The sequence below is a fragment of the Rhinolophus ferrumequinum genome, chromosome 2 (genome assembly GCF_004115265.2).
Source record: "Rhinolophus ferrumequinum isolate MPI-CBG mRhiFer1 chromosome 2, mRhiFer1_v1.p, whole genome shotgun sequence".
NCBI lineage: Eukaryota > Metazoa > Chordata > Mammalia > Chiroptera > Rhinolophidae > Rhinolophus > Rhinolophus ferrumequinum.
In genome coordinates this window covers 8304530-8327965 of record NC_046285.1, presented here as the reverse complement: position 1 = coordinate 8327965, position 23436 = coordinate 8304530, and the positions used below count along the sequence as shown (strand labels likewise).

Sequence of the window (23436 nt, the reverse complement as noted above, 5' to 3'; positions counted from 1 at the left end):
AAGAACTGAGGAACATGATTTTAGAGCTCTATTATTACATAATGAAAATGCTGACCTCACCAGTCAACCACAGCACAACTGACACATTGCTGTTTGATTAAATATTTCAAAGCCAACAAAACACTCAACTACAAATCACAACATGTACAATTCTTTTTATATTTATTTATTTGTTTATTTAAGTAGAGTTGGTATACAATATTATATTAGTTATATTCGTTTCAGGTGTATAATATAGTGATTTGACATTTTTATACCTTATGTCCCAAAATTCTTTTGTAGAATTAAATCTCTGGTCCAAATCTCAGTCCTGAGTTCCAGACTTGTCTGTGCACTTGCCAACTGAACATCTCCATCAGCCATGTTCCACAGGCACTAGAAATTCAGCAACTCTAAAATGGAAGTTGAGATCTTCCTCCACTTCCTCCTGTATTTCCTATTGCGATAAATAGCACCACAAGCACAAATCTACTCAGTTGTTCAAGCTCTAACCCTGGATATGAAGTATCTAATGCTTCCCCCTAGCTCACCCGGGCAATTCACCACCCGCATAGAGCTCCGTCTGTTCCTCTTCTCCATCTCCATTGATCAGGTCCTTATAATTTGCCTCAACTACCTCAATGGCCTCCCAATCTCCAGACTCTTCCCCTTCCAAGCCTTCTTTCCCTTCACCAGCAGGATGATTGGTCTAAAATGCAAATATGCTGTCATTCCTTGTTCAATTTTTCAATGGCTACCTACGACCCACAAGACAAAACCTAAAATTCCTGAACATGATACAACTCAAAGGCCCTCAAGAACTAATCTGCCACTACTCAGCCAAATCAAACTTCCTGTAAGTGTTCCTGTAGTCAGTTGCGGCCGTCTTCCTCTGTGTTCATTAGCCCTGTGGGTTCCTCTACCGCATCAAGTGGTTCATATCTTCTATTCCTCTATTTCCCCCACTAGACTGAGTTCCTGGAGGGCAGAGGCTTTGTCTGATGAATCTCTGGATTGTTAGTGACTGGCATGTGCTTGGCTTATGAGATAGGCCAACCAGCACTGTTCCTTTGGGGTTCTTTTACGTTGCTGCTCATTTGGTCTTTGCACACATTTGTTACTTCAGCATCATCCATACAACCTGCCTGCAACTCACCACTGCTCCCATTTGACAACTTCACGTGGCAAGTGACTGACTTGAGAGCACTACCTTGGGCAAAGTCTGCTACCTAAATCAGCCCTGCTCCAGTTCCTGAGGTCGTGGGCAATCAGGTCCCAGCTCTCTGAAATCCTGACCTGTCTCACAAGGATGACTGAAGGTTTTGCTTTTTTTCAGGATCTCTACAGTGGATTAATTGGCCCACTGATTGTTTGTCGGAGACAAAATTACGTGAAAGTAGTGAATCCCATAAAGAAACTGGAATTTTTCCTTCTGTTTTTTGTTTTTGATGAGAATGAATCTTGGTACTTAGATGACAATATCCAAACATACTCTGAGCACCCTGAGAAAGTAAAGAAAGACGATGATGAATTCATAGAAAGCAATAAAATGCACGGTACGATACATTATTCTAAAACCGGTTTTTTCCCTTTTCTTCTTTCAAATAAAATTACTTTGAAGACTATCCACTTGTTTCATTTTACAATAAACTGCTTCTGCCTCACTTTGTACATGAGGTAGAATTCTGTTCCAAGCAAAAAGGGGACTATATTCAAAATCGTCCACTAACTTCTCTCCCAATTCCAAAATCTCATTCCCTTTTAAATAAACTGAAACTTAGGAGGAAGGCTTTTGGTGCTAAGTTACTACAACAGCTGTGGGACATGTGACCTTAAAGTACCCATTTCATTAATCTAACAATCATATTTTATGTGAAATAGCTCTTAGTGCAAAGTATCCCGAAAGGTAATATGAAAACCCTATGCTTTCCCCAGCTATTAACGGAAGGATGTTTGGGAACCTTCAAGGCCTCACAATGCACGTGGGAGATGAAGTCAACTGGTATCTGATGGGAATGGGCAATGAGATAGACTTGCACTCCGTCCACTTCCACGGCCACAGCTTCCAATACAAGGTAAGAGTCGTTCACGGGCATTGTTCTTGCTCTGTTTGAAACTGTCTTGATACAAATGAAAGTATTTCCTCAGAGAGACTTACAAAAAGCTCAAAGTTTCAAGAGACAACTAAATTCTTTTCTAAGAATGTGGCACATAGCAATTTCAATTGCCATTACCAACCTTTGTTAAATCTGGGGCTCTTCCTGGGATTTGCAGTTGTATTGGATTTTCATGGAGTTCTGCTCACATGTTCTGGGACAAGGCATGTGAAAGGAATTGTTAGCAGAGTGAGCACGGACGCTCACGTGATAGGTCAGAGCAGACAAAGCTTTATTATATCCTTTGTTCTAAGCTCCAGATCTTAAATGACCTGAAATGAACAAGATCATGTCTATTGCTGTGTGACTCATTGGTCCCTAGATCTCAATCCTACTTCTGCTTCTCACCCAGTACTTGTTTCAGCAGGAATCAACAACCCTTTTGGAAATGCTTTTTTCTTACCTTTGAGTTAATGTGGAAAATTCAGAAGCCACCAAAAAGCACACTGCAGAAAGGCTATTTTATTATCTGTATTTTGATTTATATAGATATTCCATTGTTACTGGACTTTTAATTCTATCCCTACGGAAATACACGCCAAGGACTTTGCATCTAGTTCCACCTGGACTACCTCTAGTTTTGGCTTTCTCATTGGTGTCATTTTCTGCTCCCCTCCTTATCCTATCTGCCCCAGACAAGTTAATCTAGGATAGGTAGAGCAACAGTGAGATTAGGGGAAATGGGGCCCCAGCTCAGTTCCCTTGTTTAACACAAATGCTCTGATGAAGAGGCAAACCAGAGTCGAAAGTGTAAGAGGTAACAGGCAGTGCTGATGGATGGGTTCAATGTCATCACCTCTTTCCTTCACACTCACCTGATGGCCCACGGTGCTGAGGGTTTAGCAGGAATACGAGGACCGCATATCTCACTGTTTGTATTAAATGTAGATGTAGGCAGGGTCTCATTTTTTAAACAGATCTATCCATGTTTCTAATATCCCTGAGCTGGGCAATGAGAGATTATTTGAATGAATTCTCACATATAAGTAACATTATACAATATTTGTCATTTTTCTAATTAAGCACAGGGGCATTTACAGTTCTGATGTCTTTGACATTTTCCCTGGGACATACCAAACCCTAGAAATGTTTCCAAGGACACCTGGGATCTGGTTACTCCACTGTCACGTGACAGACCATATTCATGCTGGAATGGAAACCACTTACACCGTTCTGCCAAATGAAGGTGAGTATCATGTTATTGATTCCAAAAGTCATGTATCATGAAGATAATTAAGATGTACTACTTTGCCGAAGTCCTTTCCCCAATGTGAAGCATTTGTGAATTTGCTACCCTTTCTTCCTTCTCTACCTCTGAACAGGAATTTTTTCTTTCCTGCTAAATGGTGTGGGATGCTGATTTTTCCGACAGTTGGTTCTGAAAACAGCACCAGTACTCTCAAAGCTAGCACAAATTGACACCAATTTGATGTGGTGTAATTATACTTAGAACTGATGTAGAAGAACAGTTGTATTATTTAAGGAACTAACCATGTCTTAAAGAAACATTTAGAATTTAATATCTTTTTTAAAACATTTTTTTTGGTAGTACCTGGTACACAAACCCCCTCCCCCACCCGACCCGACCAAAAAGCCCCCAAATAATAAATATAATTTCAAATATGCAATCAGGCAGAACAGTCTTTCTTGCTTCTAGGGGGAGAGGGGCATTCTTGATTACTGTTTGTGAAAGATTGTCTTAGTCTATTTGGCTGCTATAACAAAATACCTGACTGGGTAGCTTATAAAGAACAAAAATTTATTTTCACAGTTCTGGAGGCTATTAGTCTGGAATCACGGTGCCAGCATGCTCGGGTGAGGGCTCTTTTTCGGGTTCCAGACTCATTGTATCCTCACATGGCAGAATGGTCAAGCTAGCTCCCTGGCGTCTCTTTTATGAGGAGGGCACTAATCCCTTTCATGAGGGCTCCACCCTCATGACATAATCACCTTCCAAAGGCACCACCTCCTAACACCATCATCTTGGACATTAGGTTTTCAATATATGAATTTGGGGGTGAGGGGGACACATTCAGACCATAGGAAAGATCCAGGAACAAAATAGAATATAAATTCCCTGCTCCCCCGACCCCAGCAGCAACACTTCCTCCTATGTAGGCACACAGAAGCGCGCATGCACACACACACACACTCACACACACCACACACACAAACAAAACCACAGGAAAACAAACAACCCTTTTGTGAATAAACACTAATGCAATATGTTGTATGATGAATGAAATTCTTGCTTTGTGGTTGCAGGCCTTGGTCTTTCCTGGGTCATCCGAGTTCAGAATTGTTGGAATTGGCAATGGCAATTCCAACAGGGGGAAATTATGTAGAAAAAAGCAAACAAACTTGTTTTTCCTCCTAAAAATAGGCATAAAAGGGAACATATAAATGGAAGAAAATATAGAAGTAAATATATTTCAGAAATTAAAAATCACTGGAAGATCAACTATTAGTGCAAATGTAAAGTTTTAATTTCTCCTGGTAAACACCTTGTACCATGGAAAACTACTTCTGTTAAAACCCATTATTACAGAGTGGTACTGAGAGCACCAGAACACCAAAGACTCAAACGGGCAAATAAGCCACTGGGTTTAATGCCAGTAACTGGTGAACAAGGCGAAGAGTCAAAAATGAGCAAGAAAACTTTAGTTTTTAAAGAACATTAGCACACGTTTACCACACAGAAGGATGGTCTTGCTCAGAAAAATAACCAAGAGCAAGGAAACAGTGAGAGGAACTTCCTGTACACAAATGGCTGACATGCAGTAGACCTGTTACAGGCTAACCCTACACAGACAGGCTAACCCTCCCACATAACAAGCCTAGAAGGACAAGAGTGAGATGACTGCTTGCTTGGATGTAGTTGTGTTGACCACTGTCACCCCAATACATTTCAGTTAAAAAAATAATAAAAAGGGGGGACTGTTTTAAAAAAAAAAAAAAAAAAAAAACATCGAGAAACTAGAAAAAATAGCAGATGTGAAGGGAAAACACATGTTGGAAAAAAGATTAAAGAGAAATTTGGCATTTACAAAGAGAAAAGGCATCGCATAGAACTGAAAGAAGCAGTAATAGATAAAAAAGATAGTTTAAACTATATACAGAAAAATGGGGAGTCATATTTATCAGTCTGAAATATTTTTAAATAAAAGTTTGATAAAGCTCTGGGCAAGTCTATATTAATTCTGAATCTTAGACAAATCTCTTCCTACCGTAACACAGACAAGAAGAGCACATGAGTTTAAAGTGAAATCTTTCAATATTATACCAGGAGACAGACAATTTCCTCTACCCCCCTCCCCCAAAAAAAATCAGTACAAAAAAATTGTGGATATCCTGTCATACTTAATGTAATGCTTCATTTCCCCTACCAGAGGAAGCATAATGAAGACCTCCTGTGACAAATAGAAAAGGTACTTTTTTTTAGACTGTGACATTTTTACGAGTCAGATAATCTTTTGGAGCAGTCTGTAGAAATAAAGCTTGCTGTATATTCTATATTTCCAGTAAGTAACCAAATCCAATACAATAGTCTGCTTGGTAAATACCTAGCCACATATTAATTAAATGAAAATGAAATTTAAAAATTCTTTTGGACATAATGTCAGACATAGAAAATTTGCAAGAGCAATTTAAAAATAAGATTCCATATACCTTCCACCCAGACCCCCCAAATGTGAACATACTGCAGTCACATTTGCTTAATCCTTTTCTCTATCTCCCTCTCCACACACACACTCACACACACACACACACACACACACACACAATATATTGTAAATATACATACTCATATTTTCTAAAAACAAGGATATTCTCATATATAAACACAACACACCTATCAAAACCAGGAAATCAAGAATGATTCAATACTTCAGACCCTTTTTAAATTTCACCAATTATTCTAATCATGTTCTTCATAGAGAAAAGAAAATCCCGCCTATGCATTGTATCAATTAGCATGTCTACTTAGTCGCCCTGGGTCTGGAATAGTTCCTCTGTCTTTTTTTTGGCTTTCACAACTTTGACATTAAAAAAAAAAAAATACAGGGCGGTCACTTTGTAGAATGTCCTTCAGTTTGGGTTTGTCTAATGTTTCCTCTTGATTAGATTCGGAATATACATTTTTTTGGCAAGAGTCTCACAGAAGTGGTATTGTTTTTCTCAGTACACAGGTCAAGGGGCAAAAAAGGCTGATTTGTTCCCTTGATGGTTATGTTAATTTGAGCATTTGATTAAGGAGGTGTCTGCCAGGTTTCTCCACTGTAAAGTTACTATTTTTACCTTATAATTTATAAGGATATTGTGGGGAGGGAAGTAATTTTTCTTTAAATAAAGCAGTACTAGAACGAGAGAGATGTTTTTAAACATACAAAAAGCAAAAAATATAAATGAATCAACACAAATTAATGAAATAACGACATTTAAAAAAATTCGAATACATTTAAAGCATCGTGTACTTATTTTTTAATCATATGATATATATACTATTTTTAATAATGGTCTTAATATTTCTTTTTCTATAGAGACCAAGTCTGGCTGAAAGAAATATATTGGTGATAAGTGAAAAAAAAAAACACAAAAAAACCTAATGATTCATAACAATGTATGTGAAGGTGCTGAATAGAATGTTTACTTTGGAAAGGCTGTAAGAATTACTGAAATGTTTCCAACCATTGGCTTCCCCATCAATCCCTCTAACAGGCTTCTGCTATCATTCCTAATGAACCAGTGGGCATAGGGGCACAGGTGTACAGGAAGTAAAATTAAAAAACAAAATATGATAAAATAAAATAAAGTAATAAATTAAACAGAAATAAATATTAAAAATAAAATAAAAAGATTCCGAGTTTTGTGAATCCTTGAAGAAATGGTCAAATGGATGTGAACCTGGAACTGGAGAAAGGCAGAGATGAGAAACAATTCTATAGATTAAATCCTGATAAAGATAAACATTGCCATCAGAAGGAAAGTTTTAACATATAGTTGTGGCAGATGCCGAGTGAGGATCATTTTTACCCAACGTTAAATAAAGACAAGCACACTATCAACAAACTGAACTTGGACTCAAAATTGTTTAGTAAGAGGTTCAAAAAGAACACACAGTTGTGAATACAATGATATATTCCTTTATTCTCACATACACTCTAGCTAAAAGAGCAAGAGTACATGTCAACAAAAAATCGAAATAAGGCTTTGGCTGAAAAACATGCATTTGACAAATCACGTTAATAGCCAGACAGGAAGAAAGTTAGCTTTGTAAACTTCTACTTCATTTGATTCAGACAGAAACACAGCATGAGTTTTAACTGTAACAAGAAAATAGTTTGAAATCTTTTATTGTGGGAAACATTAACATTTTTCTCAAAGAAAACTTTTAAAAAGTGACCCAATAGAAAAATCTGGAAAAATCAAAAAGATTAAATTCTGGACCACTTCGAGTAACATTCTTTCAAGCATACTTGCAAAATGTTTCTTTGTGTTCCTGGGATGAAAAAGATTGTCATGTCTCCAACAACAGTAAATTGGATGTTCCTTGGAATATTCTACTCTACCTTTAAAAATATATGCCTTCTTTGAGGAAATTCTTATGCCTAATAGTTTTGTACATTCTGGAAAATTAAATGGATTCAGGTCATAAATTATGAAATACAATGACATGGTAAGGTAAGCAGCCTAAAAACATCTGTGATATATGTACATGTTCAATATGAAAATCCTTTATTTACATTTTTACCTGGCATTCAATTTGCAAAAATTCAGTCTCATATGCCATTGTGGTATTTTTCAAATGATACCTTCAAGTCAATGATTTCTTTCGACTGCAGTAAAGAAGATATGGCAAGAAAAATGCTGCAGTTCCATCTTCTGGAAGGACATTCAAGAAATCTCTTAGTTCTAGTTCCACAGCAACAACTGACAGTGTTTCTGTTTGCAGGAAAGAATATCTGAATTAGACCTGTAAGTGAAAGTCTGTCTTTCATCCAATTCTCTTATCACTCAACCAATTAGAAGCTAGTGCAGGTAACAAAATGTTATAACCACAAAAGAAAAAAAATGTCTCTTAAATCCACAGAATACTTTATGGTTTTACAACTTCTTATTTATTCTTTCTAAAATCCTTTGAAGTTTATTTCATATTAGCACCAGGCAATTTGGATTTACTATTTCATTGTAGGATTATTACATTATTTTTCAATTTATATTATCCTCTAAAGAAAAATACAATCACTTGAGTATTATTTTTCATGTTAGAACTATACTGCAGCTAATTTATAAAGATTGTCTGCTAGGATAGGAAATATTATGAATTGTTGGATGACATTTTCCTAAATCAGTTCCTTAATAAGCACAAATCTGTTTTCATGACCATTTACCGTTTTTTCCCAAGCTGCAACACAATGTGCTCTAGTGAACATTTTAAATGTAAAGGAATTTAGTAAACATTTTTGTGAACATAACTATAACTATGCAATTTTAGGATTCTATTGCTTCTTGATATATACAGACTGCCCTCTGCTGGGAAGAGAAGGTGGTGTTACGTAAGAACAACATTCCCAAGAAACATACAGAGGGTGCCAAAAAAATGTACACACATTTTAATAAAGGAAAAAGCTATTAAAATTGTAATACTCAATATATACTGATTACTAAAGATGAATACAAGTCACATTTGACTTCTGCAATTACAAGAGGCACTCAAAGTGTCCAGACAGCGTCCAGACACTTCTGATGATGGCAAACTACTGCCTGAGCAACACTGACCAAAGTGTCCACTTGGAAACATTTTTTTTGGCACCCCCAGTACTTCAGTGCCACTCCTTGTGTGATCGTTGCATGCCCACCACTTATTAAGCCAAGTGATTGAAATATAAAATCTCCTGCTCAGGTGTGCGTGCATCCATCCAAAGTCACCATCCAATCAATATTCAACAACCTAAATCACCCTTTCTTTACACAAAGGAATGACACGCCCTGTTGCTATTAATAAAAAGTTAATGAATGGAGCAGTAGTGGTGTATGGGAAAGATTGCTAATTCTGGAATCAGACAGACTTGGGCAGGGATCAGGTTTTCCTACCCACTAACGGGGTGAGTTTAAGGAAGTCACATGACCTCCTGAGCCCTAGTTTCCTCATCAATAAAGCAGCAGTAACCATCTGCTAGCTTCCAGTCCTTTGAGAATTAAAATACACTGATGCATAGTTGACACATAACAGAACCTTCGTAATAACTACTAACTAGTTTCAAAACCCATGTGAAAAGCATGAATTACGAATACTTTCCTATCTAACCAGTTTATTTAGCCTAAATGTGGAGCCTATAAGTCGTATCCTAGATACAAAAAAACTAAGCTGGGGGGCCAGTGCAGAGTAGTTACAGAGCCAACAAAAATCTTGCCACTGCCCAATTCTCCTCTTCTGCCAACCAGTAAGGGGCTAATATAGGTTATAATTCCAAGAAGGTCAATTTCTTAAATCCTTAAAGCACTTTAAATCCTCCAGCATACCTAGAAAATATTCATCAAATTTTGAAAATTGTTATTTCTGGCTGGTGAGATTTTAAATGACTTTTTAAACTTTATTTTTGTAATTTACTACAATATGAGAATTTTTAATAATAAACACAACTGATTATCACAAAAACAATAACAAATAAATATTTCCTTGAAACAAACAAGCCAACTACTAACCCAGTTTCAATGGCTCTGCATTAGTGCAATGGTTCTCAGCCAGTATGATTTTGCCCCTTAGGGGACATTTGGTGATGGCTGGAGACTTTTTTTGGTATAACTGGAACAATGCCACAGGTATTTAGGGGGCAGAGGTCAGGGATGCTGCTCAACATCCCCAAATGTACAGGAGATACCTGAGCGCACACACACACACACACACACACAAACACACACACACACACACATTATTTGGTCCAAAATGTAAAAAGTGTCAGAAGTCCCAGTCGCCTAATGGATAAGGCACTGGCCTTCCAAAATGTCAAGTGTCAGGATGAGAAACACTGCATAAGAGATAAGAAACCCAAGCTCCTAAGCATATTACATATGTCCCTGATCTCCATCTTCAACCCTGCCACCTTACAAGTTTGACTAAGATTTTACTCTAGTCAACCCTGAACTTATTAGTCCCAAGATATTAAACCATTGACTTGCTTCAGGTCACTCAGTAAGTAGCCGACCTGGATGCAGTTCCAATTCTCCAGACTCCAATCGTGGTCTCTTCACTTCCCGACAGAAAGAGCTCCCTTGAAAATAGACCTCACGTTATTCAGGTTCTCCCCTTTGAAATCAATAGCTACAGAATGCTTTCTAAGGAGAGGCATACTGCCTGTAAGGCGGGCGCGACATGAAAAAACGACTAAAACACTGTACCAGCTCTCAAGGTACCACAGTCTAACAAAGGTAACTCACACACAGCACTTAGTCCCACGAGCCACACACACGCGTGTGCACACACAAACATTTTAAAGATACAGGAAAATGGAGCGTTTGTAGGGATGACTATGGGTAAGTTAGGGGTGGAGAGTTTGTGGACGTGGATCAGAAAAGGATGAAAAAAGAGTCTTAAGTAAGGTAACGGTGTTGCTGAGGTGTGACGATGTGAGATGTCTGCACTGGAAAGTGACCCACCCACACAAACGATCAGTCCAAAGTTATGTGATAAACTCGATCCAAGTGGGGCCGGGCAATCAAACACCTGACACTTCCCCCTTCTGAAAAACCAAAAAATCACTCAGGGAGATGGGCAGGACAAAAAGTTAGTATAAAGTCACCTCCTCCCAATCATAAATGTCTAACTTTACTTAAATGGGGATCGTCAGTAAAATACCCTTAATGGGCACTGGCTCTGCCTAACACTTTAAAAAGCAACTGTCTCGGCTGGAAAATGCAATTCCAACACTATCAATTTCTACTATTCTATCTATGAATACTGAAATCAATATAACCACACACCTTTTGTCATTAGGCCAACAATTAACAAGAGTAGAGAACTTAATAACTATATAATCTCTCGAGATTTACAAATGATTATGAATTATGAAAATTCAAATAACTACCTATGCTGTAAAATACTGCCCAGTTTAGAGACACTCAACTTTTAAATCCTTGAGAACATTGTCCTTCCTCAATACTTGCTTACCATTAGATTTAATACTGGTAATCATCTTAATTTCCTATATGAAGTAAATTAAGTACTGAGATCACTAATAAAAATGTAATCATTTTAATAGATATTCAAAATTTTAAAATACTGAGGTTATGAGTTTCTATGACTGTGATAACTTGTAAAGTGTTTGAAAAGATTAACTTAAAAGCATCAACTCTGTAGCTAGAAGAGATAAATATCATGTATGACGGGGTGGAGTGTATAAATGCTAAAAATAAGCTCTCCTGGTAGTTCTGCGAAGACCTTCTTCACCTCACTTAATAATAATATGAAAAAATTAGAGAAAGCAATCCTTCAGCAAATTATGGAAACTAAATTGAAGACACAATTAAATTTATAATCAAGCAAAAATGATCACTTACCTTTTAATGATGACAGGTAAAGTTGATATTTCTCTCCACCACATTTTATTCTCTGACAAAGTTCAGGCAGCAGTTTTTTCCACCACAAGGTCTATCTTAGGAAAAAATGAATAAATTTTAAGTTTGATGCATTTTACATTCAGATTTCCAACAAGAATAAGATCGTGCAGGAAAGTTCAGGGCAAAAATACATCATTTTGGTTAAGGCAGCAAACTTTGTGATAACAGAAGATATCATCAGCAGCCAGTCTTCTGCTTAAACTATAACATAAAAGTCAGATTTATAACTTGAAAAATCTAATAATATGTATATTGTATGTACATAAATACATGGCTATTTTCAAGAAGACATATCGACATGTCCTGTATCATCTCTTAGGTGGAAAGAAGGAAGAAAAAAGAAAGTACTAAAGTCTAAAACTCTAATTTCTAAACTAAAAATGCCCAGAAAATATTTTCCCACCATACATTATGTTTCCTGGATTTTCTGGTAATAGTCTACTTCATCTTCAAACGAGATTTTTAATGACGATAACCTACTATCACCATACACTTTAATGGCCTCGAACAGTGCTCAAAACACATAGCAGATTAAACATACATGCTCATTTGACCCACACAGCCCCGTGAGGCTGGACTGGTACAATCTGTCCCCATTTTGCAGATAAGGCAACAAAGATTATCAAATCAGATTATCAGTGATCAAGCCTAAAAAAAACATAATCTGAAAAGCGTACCCGATTTTCTTCTTTCAATTCATGATTAGCATATGGAATGATGGCCTCCGGGCACCTCTCTAGCAGTGTGTCTATACACTGCTCATACTCTTTCAAACGCGTCTGACACAGAACCTGGACACTGAGGCCAGCAACAGTGTCTTCTGAGAGTGGCTCCAAGAACGGAACAATGGAAGCTATGTCAAATGAAGGACCACATATAAGAGACTATGAACAGAAAAGTAAAATGTTATGGAATGAGGCACCCAAAAAACTAAAGCACAGTATACAGAATACCATTTTTAAAAAAGACTAAACTTCACTTGCAAAAAAAAAAAAGAGAAAGAAAAGAATGAAATTTTAGAGCACATGCATGATATTTATTTGGTATGTCTAAGTGGACTGAAGTATTAAATAATATTTAAACCAACTCTAGTTAAAGAATAACAATCTGTTTAATAGAAACCAATCATTTGTAAAATAACATGATTTTATTTGCTTTAGATAGACTGCAAATTAAAACTAATGGGAACGCTTTAGGACTCTATCCTAAGGAAATAATCAACACTGGGATCAAAGACTTATGTCCAATGGTGTTCACCATAAGAGTACTTATAATATTGAAAAACTTGAAGCAACCTAAATGTTAAACAAAAAGGGATGAGTAAATAAATTATGGTACGTTCATAAGATGGAATATTATATAAGCATTAAAACTTTTCAAAGGCTACTTAATGACCTAATGCTCATGATAAAATAATGAGTAAAAACATCTCAATACAAAATTATATTCAGAGCGTGATCAGTTTTGTAAGAACTACACAGGTACATACATATACAGAAATGCCTTTGGAAGAATATAGAATTTGAAACAGAGATCAGCTCAATAAATGGGAGGACAAAACCCACGTTTTGTTTTCTTTTTCATACTTCCCTGTATTTTCCAAAGTTTCTATAATAAGCATGCTCTACATATATAACCAAAAAAATAAAATTGAACATTTAAGGAAACTAAAACAATTGCTAAGAACCTAATAATTTGTACCAATACCATCTGCCACAAGCTGAATAACAGGTACTACTTCACTAATCAGAACTGTAACCAATTATTTTACTTTTAAGCATTTAAACCAGGGGTGTCCAAACTTTTTTCAACGTTTTTCACCAAGGGCCATCTGCGGTAAAATACACACACAGCCGGGCCACTCACTCGAGGTGAAGTACGTATTGCCTCACCTGGTTTATTTAAGTAAACTAAATATATTTCTGGAATTTGCTGCGGGCCAATAAAAAACGGATTGCGGGCCGCAGTTGGCCGGCCGGGCCGCAGTTTGGACACCCCTGATTTAAACTATAAATACAGTTGACCCTTAGCAACGCAGTCTTGAACTGCATGGGTCTACTTATATGCGGATTTTTTCAGTTACCTGCGTAATTCAAACACAAGTTGCTCAATGGTCAACAGGCAGTTGGGAATCCACGTATGCTGAGGGCTGACTTAATTTTTATGTGGATTTTCCACTGCCCGGGCAGTTGGTGCCCCTAACCCCCGCATCTTTCAAGGGTCAACTGTACTACTACCAAAATAATCTCTGCTTTTCCTCTCTTCTGGAGAAAGATGAGAAGATCATACACTAATTTTCTTCCTCCTGTATCCTTTTTGCTACAGCTTCTCAGGCTCACAGGCAGATATGGAATGGGAACTATCCGTTTGCAGTCAGCGTGATTATTCTATTCCAAATGTCTACCAAGGAACAGCTAGGAAAATGAGGTTGGTCCTTTTCATTCCTGCAAGTTTAATAATCACCTTCATCTGAATAATTTCCTTACAACAAGATAGCAAACATGAAATAAGGTGATAATCTGCCACTCACAGGATCTCCCAACATGAAAAAAAACACAGATTATTTCTATATTCAACTCTTGACTAATTGGGACAATGGGCTGGGCAGGAAGGAGCAAGACACGGGTAACCTGAACCAGGGTTAAAATGAAACTAGTCAAAGCTTGGTGCAAATGGGTTAGCCATGATCTTTAACTTCGTTTTAGCCATATCATCAAGAAGTTCAAAAATAAGAAACACTAGACAACACGGACATTGCTGAATAAAAAAACGGTCCAAAGGTTACTGCTCTTCTTCACAATACTCTTAATATTGCCTGCTTCTTAGCAGAGTGCTCCTTTTTTCCTTATTCAGGAGGGAAGTGGACTTATCTCCACCTCCTGTACGCGCACTCTTTACTCCCTTCCCTGGTATACATCTCTCACCCTCAGCCGCCTCCGCAGGGCTGGGATCCAGACTTCTCTGTCCTCGGCACCCACACAGCCACAGCTGCAGATCTTAGGCCAGGTGGCTGCAAGGGGGGGTGGGGTGGGAGGGACCATGACGATTTGGGCCAAGGGCAGGACGCTTGCCAGTTACTGTGTCATTTCAAATAGTAGGTTTTTGACATGTAAATGATATACAGATTGTTTTAATTTTTGCACAAATACACTATTACAGTGTCTGAGGACAAGAGACAGAGACTGACATCAAATCTGCATGGTGTGGGGTGGGGCAGAGGGGAGGTGAATAATTTTGAAAAACTCTCCAGGTGATTCTGAATTTCCCTATTCCTCTAGGGGAGAACCAAATGAGATCCTTTTGTTTCTTGAGGGTTATTTTTTCTTAATGACTAAGAATCATCGACCCACAGATAATCTAGAAAGAACTGTATTTAGGAAAATGATTTAGAAAAGTTTAGGCCAACCACATTTCTATTCTTTAACAGCAAAGATTCCCAGAAAGAACCTACCCTGTTAAAAATTTTAAAACAAATTTTGAAAAGATCACTAAGTTATACTTTTTCAAGCAGTGATTACAAATACGCTTTGACGTTTATCAGATGATTTAACAGCACTTATGACAATTACGACTTGAAATACATTATTAGTACAGATGAGATCTGACAATTAAGTTCGCGAACGTGTTGCAACGATATTACTAATATTTTTTGGTATCAGAGGGATTATTCATTATGAATTTGTACCAACTGGACAGTTAACCAAGTCTACTATTTGGAAGTGCTGAAAAGGCTGCGTGAAAAAATTAGACGACCTGAACTTTTCGCCAACAATTCATGGCTCTTGCATCATGACAATGCACCAGCTCACACGGCATTATCTGTGAGGGAGTTTTTAGCCAGTAAACAAATAACTGTATTGGAACACCCTCCCTACTCACCTGATCTGGCCCCCAATGACTTCTTTCTTTACCCCAAGATAAAGGAAATATTGAATGAAGACATTTTGATGACATTCAGGACATCAAGGGTAATACAATGACAGCACTGATGGCCATTCCAGAAAAAGAGTTCCAAAATTACTTTGAAGGGTGGACTAGGCGCTGGCATCGGTGCATAGCTTCCCAAGGGGAGTACTTCGAAGGTGACCATAGTGATATTCAGCAGTGAGGTATGTAGCACTTTTTGTAAGATGAGTTCGCAAACTTCACTGTCAACCTCATATGTTCTGGGACGGCGAGACCCTGCCTGCACTGTCCCATGCCATACACCATGTTCACAACACATGCTCGAGAACTAGTTGTGCAATGAACCAGTCTGAGGCTCAGTAGCCTCTGTATCTGAAGGGTACTAGAGATAAGAACCAATAAGAATCTTCTTTGGTGATTTTTTTAAGAATGTAAGTAAGTTCGTTTCTAGAGACAACACGGGCTTTCCAGGGGCTAAGCAATATGGTCTGTTAGCTTCCCTCCCTGATCCCTAGCCCCAGTATGACATTTTGGTTTCTATAAAGCCACACTTACACCTGTTCCTAGTGAAAATCTAGAGTTGCAAACTCAAAAACCTAACGAGGTCAAACAGATGGTGAAAATGAACGAAGCCAGTTGGGTGTAAGGAAAACGGATGCCACACATTCAGTGTCTGGACCAGGATGACATCAGGAGGAGAACTGGCAGGCTGGACAGCAGGAGCACGGCCCAAGCTGAGTCACTCGGCTCCAACCCACAGGTCTCAGGCAGTGAGAGCCCAGGGTGATCAATCCTGCTGAATTTTTCAAGAGAAACTTGAAACTCAGAATTCTTAATTTGATATCTCCCTTTTTATATGTTGGCAGCTGCACTAGGCAGACCAAACCAAACAGATTTGGGGGTCCTATCTGGTCCTTGGGCCACTGAGTTACATTAAATACAATCACATCCACCTCTAGCCCAGTCTGATCCATACTAGCCCAGTATGGACTTCATTTCTCATTTCCAGTCAAAATACTGTCACGGTCAGAATTTTCGCAGGATGATATACATGCTCTGATTGTACTTCTTATTTAAAAAAAAAAAAATCCTTTCAAGACCCAGCTATACTGGCTACCTTGACCTATTTCCTATAAAACAGATAGCAGGGGTTGGGCTGGGTAAGAGGCCTGAAATGTTTGAGTGAACACTAAAAAACACATCCATCATACCAATAAAAGCACTATACATCTGCCATACTTGCACTTCACAAAGTGTTTTCAAGCACATCTGAAAACTAGGTGAGACAGTCATGGGACTCGGTGCTGCTCACTCATTTGCTGGTAACAAAACCAGTCTTCCTGTAAAGCAGTTTCAGGCAGAAACAATTCCCTCCACAGGTCCTGAGTATGCCTAACTATGGATTTTGTACCCCCAAATTATACACTCTAGATTAGCAGGACACCTGACATTTTACCAAATTGATATCCTACATTAAATTGCAATGGGCATATTCATAAGAAAAAGAGCATTTTTTATTTACCTGTAATTTGGAGAGATCTTCCGCGTAATTTTTGTCAGCTAAGGAATCCGATGATACTAAGACATTAACCCATGGATAGATTAAGCCATAATGATTACAGGCGTTTATCTAAAATGTAAAAGAAACTTATCATGAACAAAATACAACAAAACAAGGAGTTCTTCATCCATTCCAAAAAGAGCAAGCAATCGTTAATCCTCTGCCATGTCGCAGAATTAAGTATTTAATTTTCTGGGAATGGGAAGGAAAGTCTTTTAGAATCTATTCCCTGGGAAAAAGTTTAGCCTTGCTGCTTCTCACTGAACAAATCTCCACTAAATATTTCCTAGTATTTTACATTTTAAAATTCCAAGAGGGAATTTTAGCAAAAAGAGCAATAGTGTTTTTAAGGTAAAAGTTAACAGTAATACTGGCAATAATTTTTATTTCTACTACTTTCCTTGGGAGGCAAAATCTCTTCCATAAATTCTCAAGCTAATGCCCATCAAGCCCCCCTTATTCAAGAAGTTGGTGACATTTCCAGTGAACCCACTTTAGCTGTGGCATCCATCCATGAGAAGCAAAGGAGCTGGGGCGGGGGAAGGGAGCAGGGAGGGTAAAGGCCATTGTCTGAGAGCCACCTCATGGGCCACAGAACAGCCCTGTGTGTGCGGCCGATGGGAAGTGGGGTCCAGTAAGGAGGTCTCTCCCGCAAGCCTTCTGCAGGTCCTCACCCATCAGGGAGGTCTGCAGGTCTCTTTTCTCATGTGCCACGTCATGACCATCCCCTGAGGAAGCACAGATGTGTTCTGGGGAAAGCCAACATTGGGGGAGACCATGCTTTGGCTACTGAGGTACCATTGCAAGCAAGTAATACAGGAGAAGTAGGGCTGTTCCTTAGAATATCAAATTATTTAAATGTGGGCAACTTCACCCACGGGCTAGTTTTAAGTGTAGCTTTTACTCCTGCTTTAAAAAGGTATCTGGTAGTATAAATTAGGTTTGATTCCAAGCCATCAAAAATAAGAAGGTACATTATTGTCATGTGTAAGGCACAAGTTTAAGTTAATGTATTATTCCATTGTCTTACCAGGTCCTCTGATGTTCGCAATGGTATGGTGTCAGGGGGCTGCCTCTTAGATAATCTCCAGATGTATTGTGACGTGAGCTTGAAAAAGAGTTCCTGCAGCAGCACATCTGGGAGGCATGCTACCAGCTGAGCTTCCCAAAAGTCTACCAAGAGCTGAGGAATCGTATCTTCATCCTTACCACAAAGCACCTTGAAAACAGTGAATGAAACAAGCCCCCACGTCCCAGATCAGTATAGTACTGACTGAATTTCAGCTGGTCTGATAACACTCCATTGTGTGGGCATGCATTTAATAATTTGGCATTAGCATTAGTGCTACAGCAAAGCAGATTTGGACATTTTAACAGAAAACAGATTCTAGCTTACATTAATGAAATTTTTCTAGATATATTCTTTTAATATGCACTTTTATAAACTGGTTATGCCTAAGTCTGTTTTTTCAATAAACAAATGAAAACTCACTTCTCTTATTCTGTTACCTGCCCCCCACTAATTTTATCAGACCAGCCAGAACAATTAACATTTTCAAAGTGACAAACCTTAAAGAAGGAATCTGCTTCTTCAATTCCGATTTTGCTGTTCTTCTGTAAGCCCAGGACTGAAGCAACGAGCAATCCAGGCTGAGTCTCCTTCAAGTGACGTGCGAGTTCAGTTGGAACACTCTGTCCCTTCTTCTGTTGAATCAACAGCCGAGGTTCCAGAATAAAGCCACATACCAACTTCATCTTAAGATAAAAAAGAAATTTAGGAACAAAATGTACATTGCATTCATCTTGGAAGTACGTGCTAGTGTATTCAAGATTCTGTTAACAATTTACTTTAATCTCAATGTTTTCTTTAACCATAAAGACTAGTTCTCACTCTAAGAACACCACTGTTAACTATCTTCATAGAAGTTATTAAAACTTAATTAAGCATCAAGATGTCCTATTTTTGTAGAGAACTTTACATTTAGGTGTACTTGATTTAACAACACTATTTAATTTTTCTCAAAACTATGGGAAAAAATTCATCTGTCTAGAATTCTAGTCTTCAAAGCAACGGATACCTCAATGTTGACTTGCTCCTTTCGTCATAATAAATGTGTCACTTGTACAGAAACAAAGCACTCCAGCTCTTGTTTTAGAGACCAAAGCCATACTGTGGGTATCTGACCACAGGTAGGCAATCAAACAATAGTGTAGGAGCACAGGATCTGGAGCCAGACGATCTGCTTCAAATCCTGGCTCTCCACTCACTAGCAGGGTGACCTTGGACAAGTCATTTAACCTTCCTTTGTCTTGGTTCTCTCATCTGTAGAACAGGTATACAACAGCATCTACCTTAAAGCATTGCTGCAAGAATTAGAGAATACATGCAAGGGGCTGAGAATAGGCCTGGGACATAATAAATACTCAGTTAATGTTACTTAATTTCTTCCACTAATGATTAACATCTTTGGCCCATGCCCCTAAATGGCCTCTTTTCCAAGGGAAAGCTACCTTTTCTTTGCTACACATTCAAATGCCCAATCCTTAATAAAGTCACTTGTGATTTTCCCAAGTACAGGCTATTTCTGCAACAACTGGCCTCCTATGACTCACAGTTAATATCCCACTTGTATACCTGAATACACACCACTCTGTTCTGTTTTCAGTGGACACACCATTCCCTCACGCCCCATCACTGTGGGCTCGGGACAGAGCCTATAGATTCCCCGTGCTCTGGACATACGTGACACTAAGCTGAAAGGTCTTCGGACACCCACTGCTGCCACTGAACATGCTTATTTTTCATTTGCCAGCCAAAGCCCAAGCGCTTCCATTTTGGGCCACTTCCTTCCTAATATCAAGTCTATTTTCCTTTACAACTAAGGAAAAATGAGCTTGATAGAAGCCAGAGGAAAGCTCAACACCTCGGGAGGAGCAGGTCCTAACTCAGCCTGCTCCCAATAGCAGGCAGGGCACCATACCTCTGAATGGCTCCTCATTTCCTGTCGGTACAGGTCAAGATCTCCTACTGTCAGAGCCACTGCTGCCTTGCTCAGTGTCACTAGGACTGACGAAAGCCCAGATGTATCCAGCTTCCTTAGATAGCGCATGGCAGTTAAAGGGTTAACATTCTTCATGGAAGGGCTGCAGAGAATGTGGGGAAGCTGCTTGGGCTCCGCCACGTGAAACATCTGAACCACTCGGGCAGCTAGCTCCTTTGGGGAGCATGGACAAGAGGTGAAAGGTCAGTCAGCCAACAAAAAGCAACAAAGTCAGGAAAAACGAATACAAAAGACACAAAGCTAAGATACAACATTCCAATTAAAATAAAATTATAGTATTACATTTTGATTTAAAAAGACAGAGCTGATGGTAATAATGTGGGAGACCTCGAGTGACTCTTTGCTGAGTTAAAAAGAAGAAAAAGCAGTAAAAATATGTACCAAATTGTGACAACCATTTCCAATTTGAGCAAGAGTTCAGAAGAAACTAAATATTGGATTAAATTACACTCAAAAATCCATTATAAAAAGTTACAGCTGAGTAGAAAATATACTTACTGAGGCAGCTTATAAGAAAATTTCATTTCTCTCAAAACCTTAAAACATTTCGTATCACAATATCTAACTTTGCATATTGTGTATTCAACTCTTTTTTAAAAGACACAGAGGTTAAAAATAATCCTCAATAATGTGTTAAGGTCACTGGGCGAGGATTTCGTAAGTGAAGCTTTGGACCCTTGGACTGTGGGGTGACTAGGGTTGTGGAAAGGCTTGCAGCTGAGAAGGAAGGTAAGGCCCACGTTCTGTCACTGTTCTAAAGACATGCCACTGTCACACTGAGCAGGTGGACCACTCCCTGTCTATATAATGAGAAAGTATGAGAAGATGATGATGATAAGTTCTTTTCTAAGCTATAACTCTATAATTATTAATGAAGAAAGGGGCATATTAGTTACCTTTCTTAGGAAAGAATGTACTACCCAAGAAAAATATTTGGAACTTGACTTCTAAATAGTATTACATAAAATCAATTGCTAAAATGAAAAGTTAAAAATATTAGATATAACTGAATAGAAAACTATACTCACTTCACTTAATTCTTCATCCAGGTTTTCATAAAGTGAATGATTAATGTAAAAGATTAATCCCCTCTCGTATTTCTGTGATCCATCCTCTGCTGCCCAGTCCACTCGAGCCAAAACTTCCGCCATAGACAAACCAGACATCTTATAGTATGGCAAGGCCAGGTGGGAATACTGGGTGTCAAGCCTACAGAAAAGGAAGCAAAACCCCCTCAAATTTGTCATTTTTAAGCCTGGGTAGCTAATACATTTGATAACAAAACAGATTATGCTTTCCAAATGACATAAATCTCAAAATATTTTTCTATGGCCATCATCAGTAGTTGGAACAAGCTCCTCCGTCTTATTCTGCAAAGTCATTCTAATTATAGTAGTTGCTTTTGCTCGCTCATAATAAAAATTTAAAAATTAAATGAATTTTATTTTCATAATGTGGCTATAAAATGATAGTGTTTATAGGTAGGAAAAGTCTGTTTTATTAATTTAAAATCATTCCCATAGGTCAAGTAAGCCTTTGAAACAATCATATACCAAAAAATGTGCAAAGATCATTCTCAGTAATAAAAATTACTATTCATATTAATGTCCTTTTCTGACATCATAAAAGCATTGATACTAAGATTAAAATCACAGACTGTCCAACTGCTGTTTTCCCCTTAAAGCCAACAGGCAATAAACTACTAATTTGTCCGCCTAAGAGATTTTCACTGGTCATGCCTGCCCCTGATCCAAGGCCTGAAAAGAAACTTCAAATTCCTAAATTAAGTGGTGGGAGACTCATGAACTGGAGACTCACTCCTCATCTAATAACTGTAATTCCTTAGAGGCAGGGAACAGGTCACATTCATCTTTGTATCTCTAAGCTTAGCATAATACCTGGCACACAGTGTGCGCTCAACAAATGCTTGTGGAATAAATGAATAAGTGAAGCACCTCCCCTCTCATGTGCACCCCCATTTATCAGGTAACTACCAGAGATGGAAAAGCTAGTAAGTACACCCAGAGCTCAGCATGGCTTCTCTAACAAGTTTCCAAGAAGCATCACCAACCTGCTGTAACAGTCTCCCAGGTGTCCACAGCTTTCTTTAAATGCTTCTAAAAGCTCCGCTTTTTCTGCAGGTTCCAGCTGACTGGGGTCCATCAGGGCTGCTCTCACTAACAGATGAGCCTCGCTAAGAAGGTGGATGCAGCTCTGGGTTTTTGCAGTCTTATAGGTATTACTGTAGTCTACCTAAAACAAGGAAGGCAAACAGCTAATGTTGCAGCAGAAAGACTCTGAAAAGTTTCTCCGTTCTTAAAAAACTATCTACATATTTTGTTAGTCAAGTTAATGTTTGTGCACATTAAATCCTAAAAAATAAGAAGTGGTTATTTATCATTCTGCTAGGGTTTAGCTATGCCCCCCATAATCTATAATCCAGTTTAATACATATGTGATTGTAAACACTCCCTTGAAACAGTGCTAATCATTAGAGAAGGTACAAATAATACTGTAATACTAATAATACTGTTAACTTAGCAATAATTTGGTCACAGTTTGATAAAGCTAATGAACATACCTGAAATAGTTAACTTTTTTAAAAAAATTCTAGGATTTAAATCTTTTTCAAATTCAGACTGAGTATCCCTTTATTTTAGTTTCAATTGGTGAATTCAAGTTCTATTGCATCTGTTTCTGTAACTCGCAGTTGGCTTATAAAAATTATCACTAGCTATCTTAGTGAATCTGTATTTTCAGACTCCAGTAGGCAAATCATCTAGATGAAGTCTAAGACATTCAATTAAGCAAAACTAAAAAGACAGGACAAAGCTGACATAATACTCAGCATTAAAATGACAGGGACAATGCAGGCAAAACCTTGACCTGCTGATCACAATTAACACCACCGAGGGGCAGACGGAGACCGTGCACTGCCAATGTGACGTCCTGGGAGGTACACTAAACACACTGTATCACCTATGGGATGTTCCGGCCTAGAAGAACACATATAACCTGAATCTCATCGTGAATGAAAAAGGTGGAAGGGGAAAAAAAATATATTTTTAAAAATTGTTTATGTCATAAAAAAGCAGAGAAAGGCTGTGAATATATTCTGAATTAAAGAAGGCTTTAATTTTAACATGACAATTAA

The 23436-nt window shown here is 38.2% G+C and overlaps 2 protein-coding genes across 10 annotated transcripts in view; one reads left to right on the top strand and one right to left on the bottom strand.

Annotated features, from left to right (window-relative positions):
- The window catches only part of CP (ceruloplasmin), a 61697-nt gene extending 43307 nt beyond the window's left edge, over positions 1 to 18390 (top strand). The window contains exons 16-20 of one of the 3 annotated variants that reach the window (XM_033125279.1): positions 1316 to 1535; positions 1915 to 2054; positions 3159 to 3321; positions 14079 to 14180; positions 18254 to 18390. In XM_033125279.1, the coding sequence (XP_032981170.1) occupies positions 1316 to 1535; positions 1915 to 2054; positions 3159 to 3321; positions 14079 to 14179 (624 nt within the window). In that variant the 3' untranslated portion in view covers position 14180; positions 18254 to 18390. Of the gene's footprint in view, positions 1 to 1315; positions 1536 to 1914; positions 2055 to 3158; positions 3322 to 5524; positions 5564 to 6676; positions 6730 to 14078; positions 14181 to 18253 lie in introns of those variants that run through there. The other 2 variants (XM_033125300.1, XM_033125290.1) reach the window with 2 other exon arrangements.
- Positions 7207 to 23436, bottom strand: part of HPS3 (HPS3 biogenesis of lysosomal organelles complex 2 subunit 1) — a 36577-nt gene continuing 20347 nt past the window's right edge. For 2 of the 7 annotated variants that reach the window (XM_033125311.1, XM_033125335.1), the window contains exons 9-17: positions 22354 to 22535; positions 21311 to 21491; positions 20202 to 20435; positions 18790 to 18975; positions 18251 to 18439; positions 17182 to 17289; positions 12431 to 12637; positions 11694 to 11784; positions 7207 to 8078 (exon numbers count right to left, since the gene is read on the bottom strand). In XM_033125311.1, the coding sequence (XP_032981202.1) occupies positions 7951 to 8078; positions 11694 to 11784; positions 12431 to 12637; positions 17182 to 17289; positions 18251 to 18439; positions 18790 to 18975; positions 20202 to 20435; positions 21311 to 21491; positions 22354 to 22535 (1506 nt within the window). In that variant the 3' untranslated portion in view covers positions 7207 to 7950. Of the gene's footprint in view, positions 8079 to 11693; positions 11789 to 12430; positions 12638 to 17181; positions 17290 to 18250; positions 18440 to 18789; positions 18976 to 20201; positions 20436 to 21310; positions 21492 to 22353; positions 22536 to 23436 lie in introns of those variants that run through there. The other 5 variants (XR_004424859.1, XM_033125326.1, XR_004424864.1 and 2 more) reach the window with 5 other exon arrangements.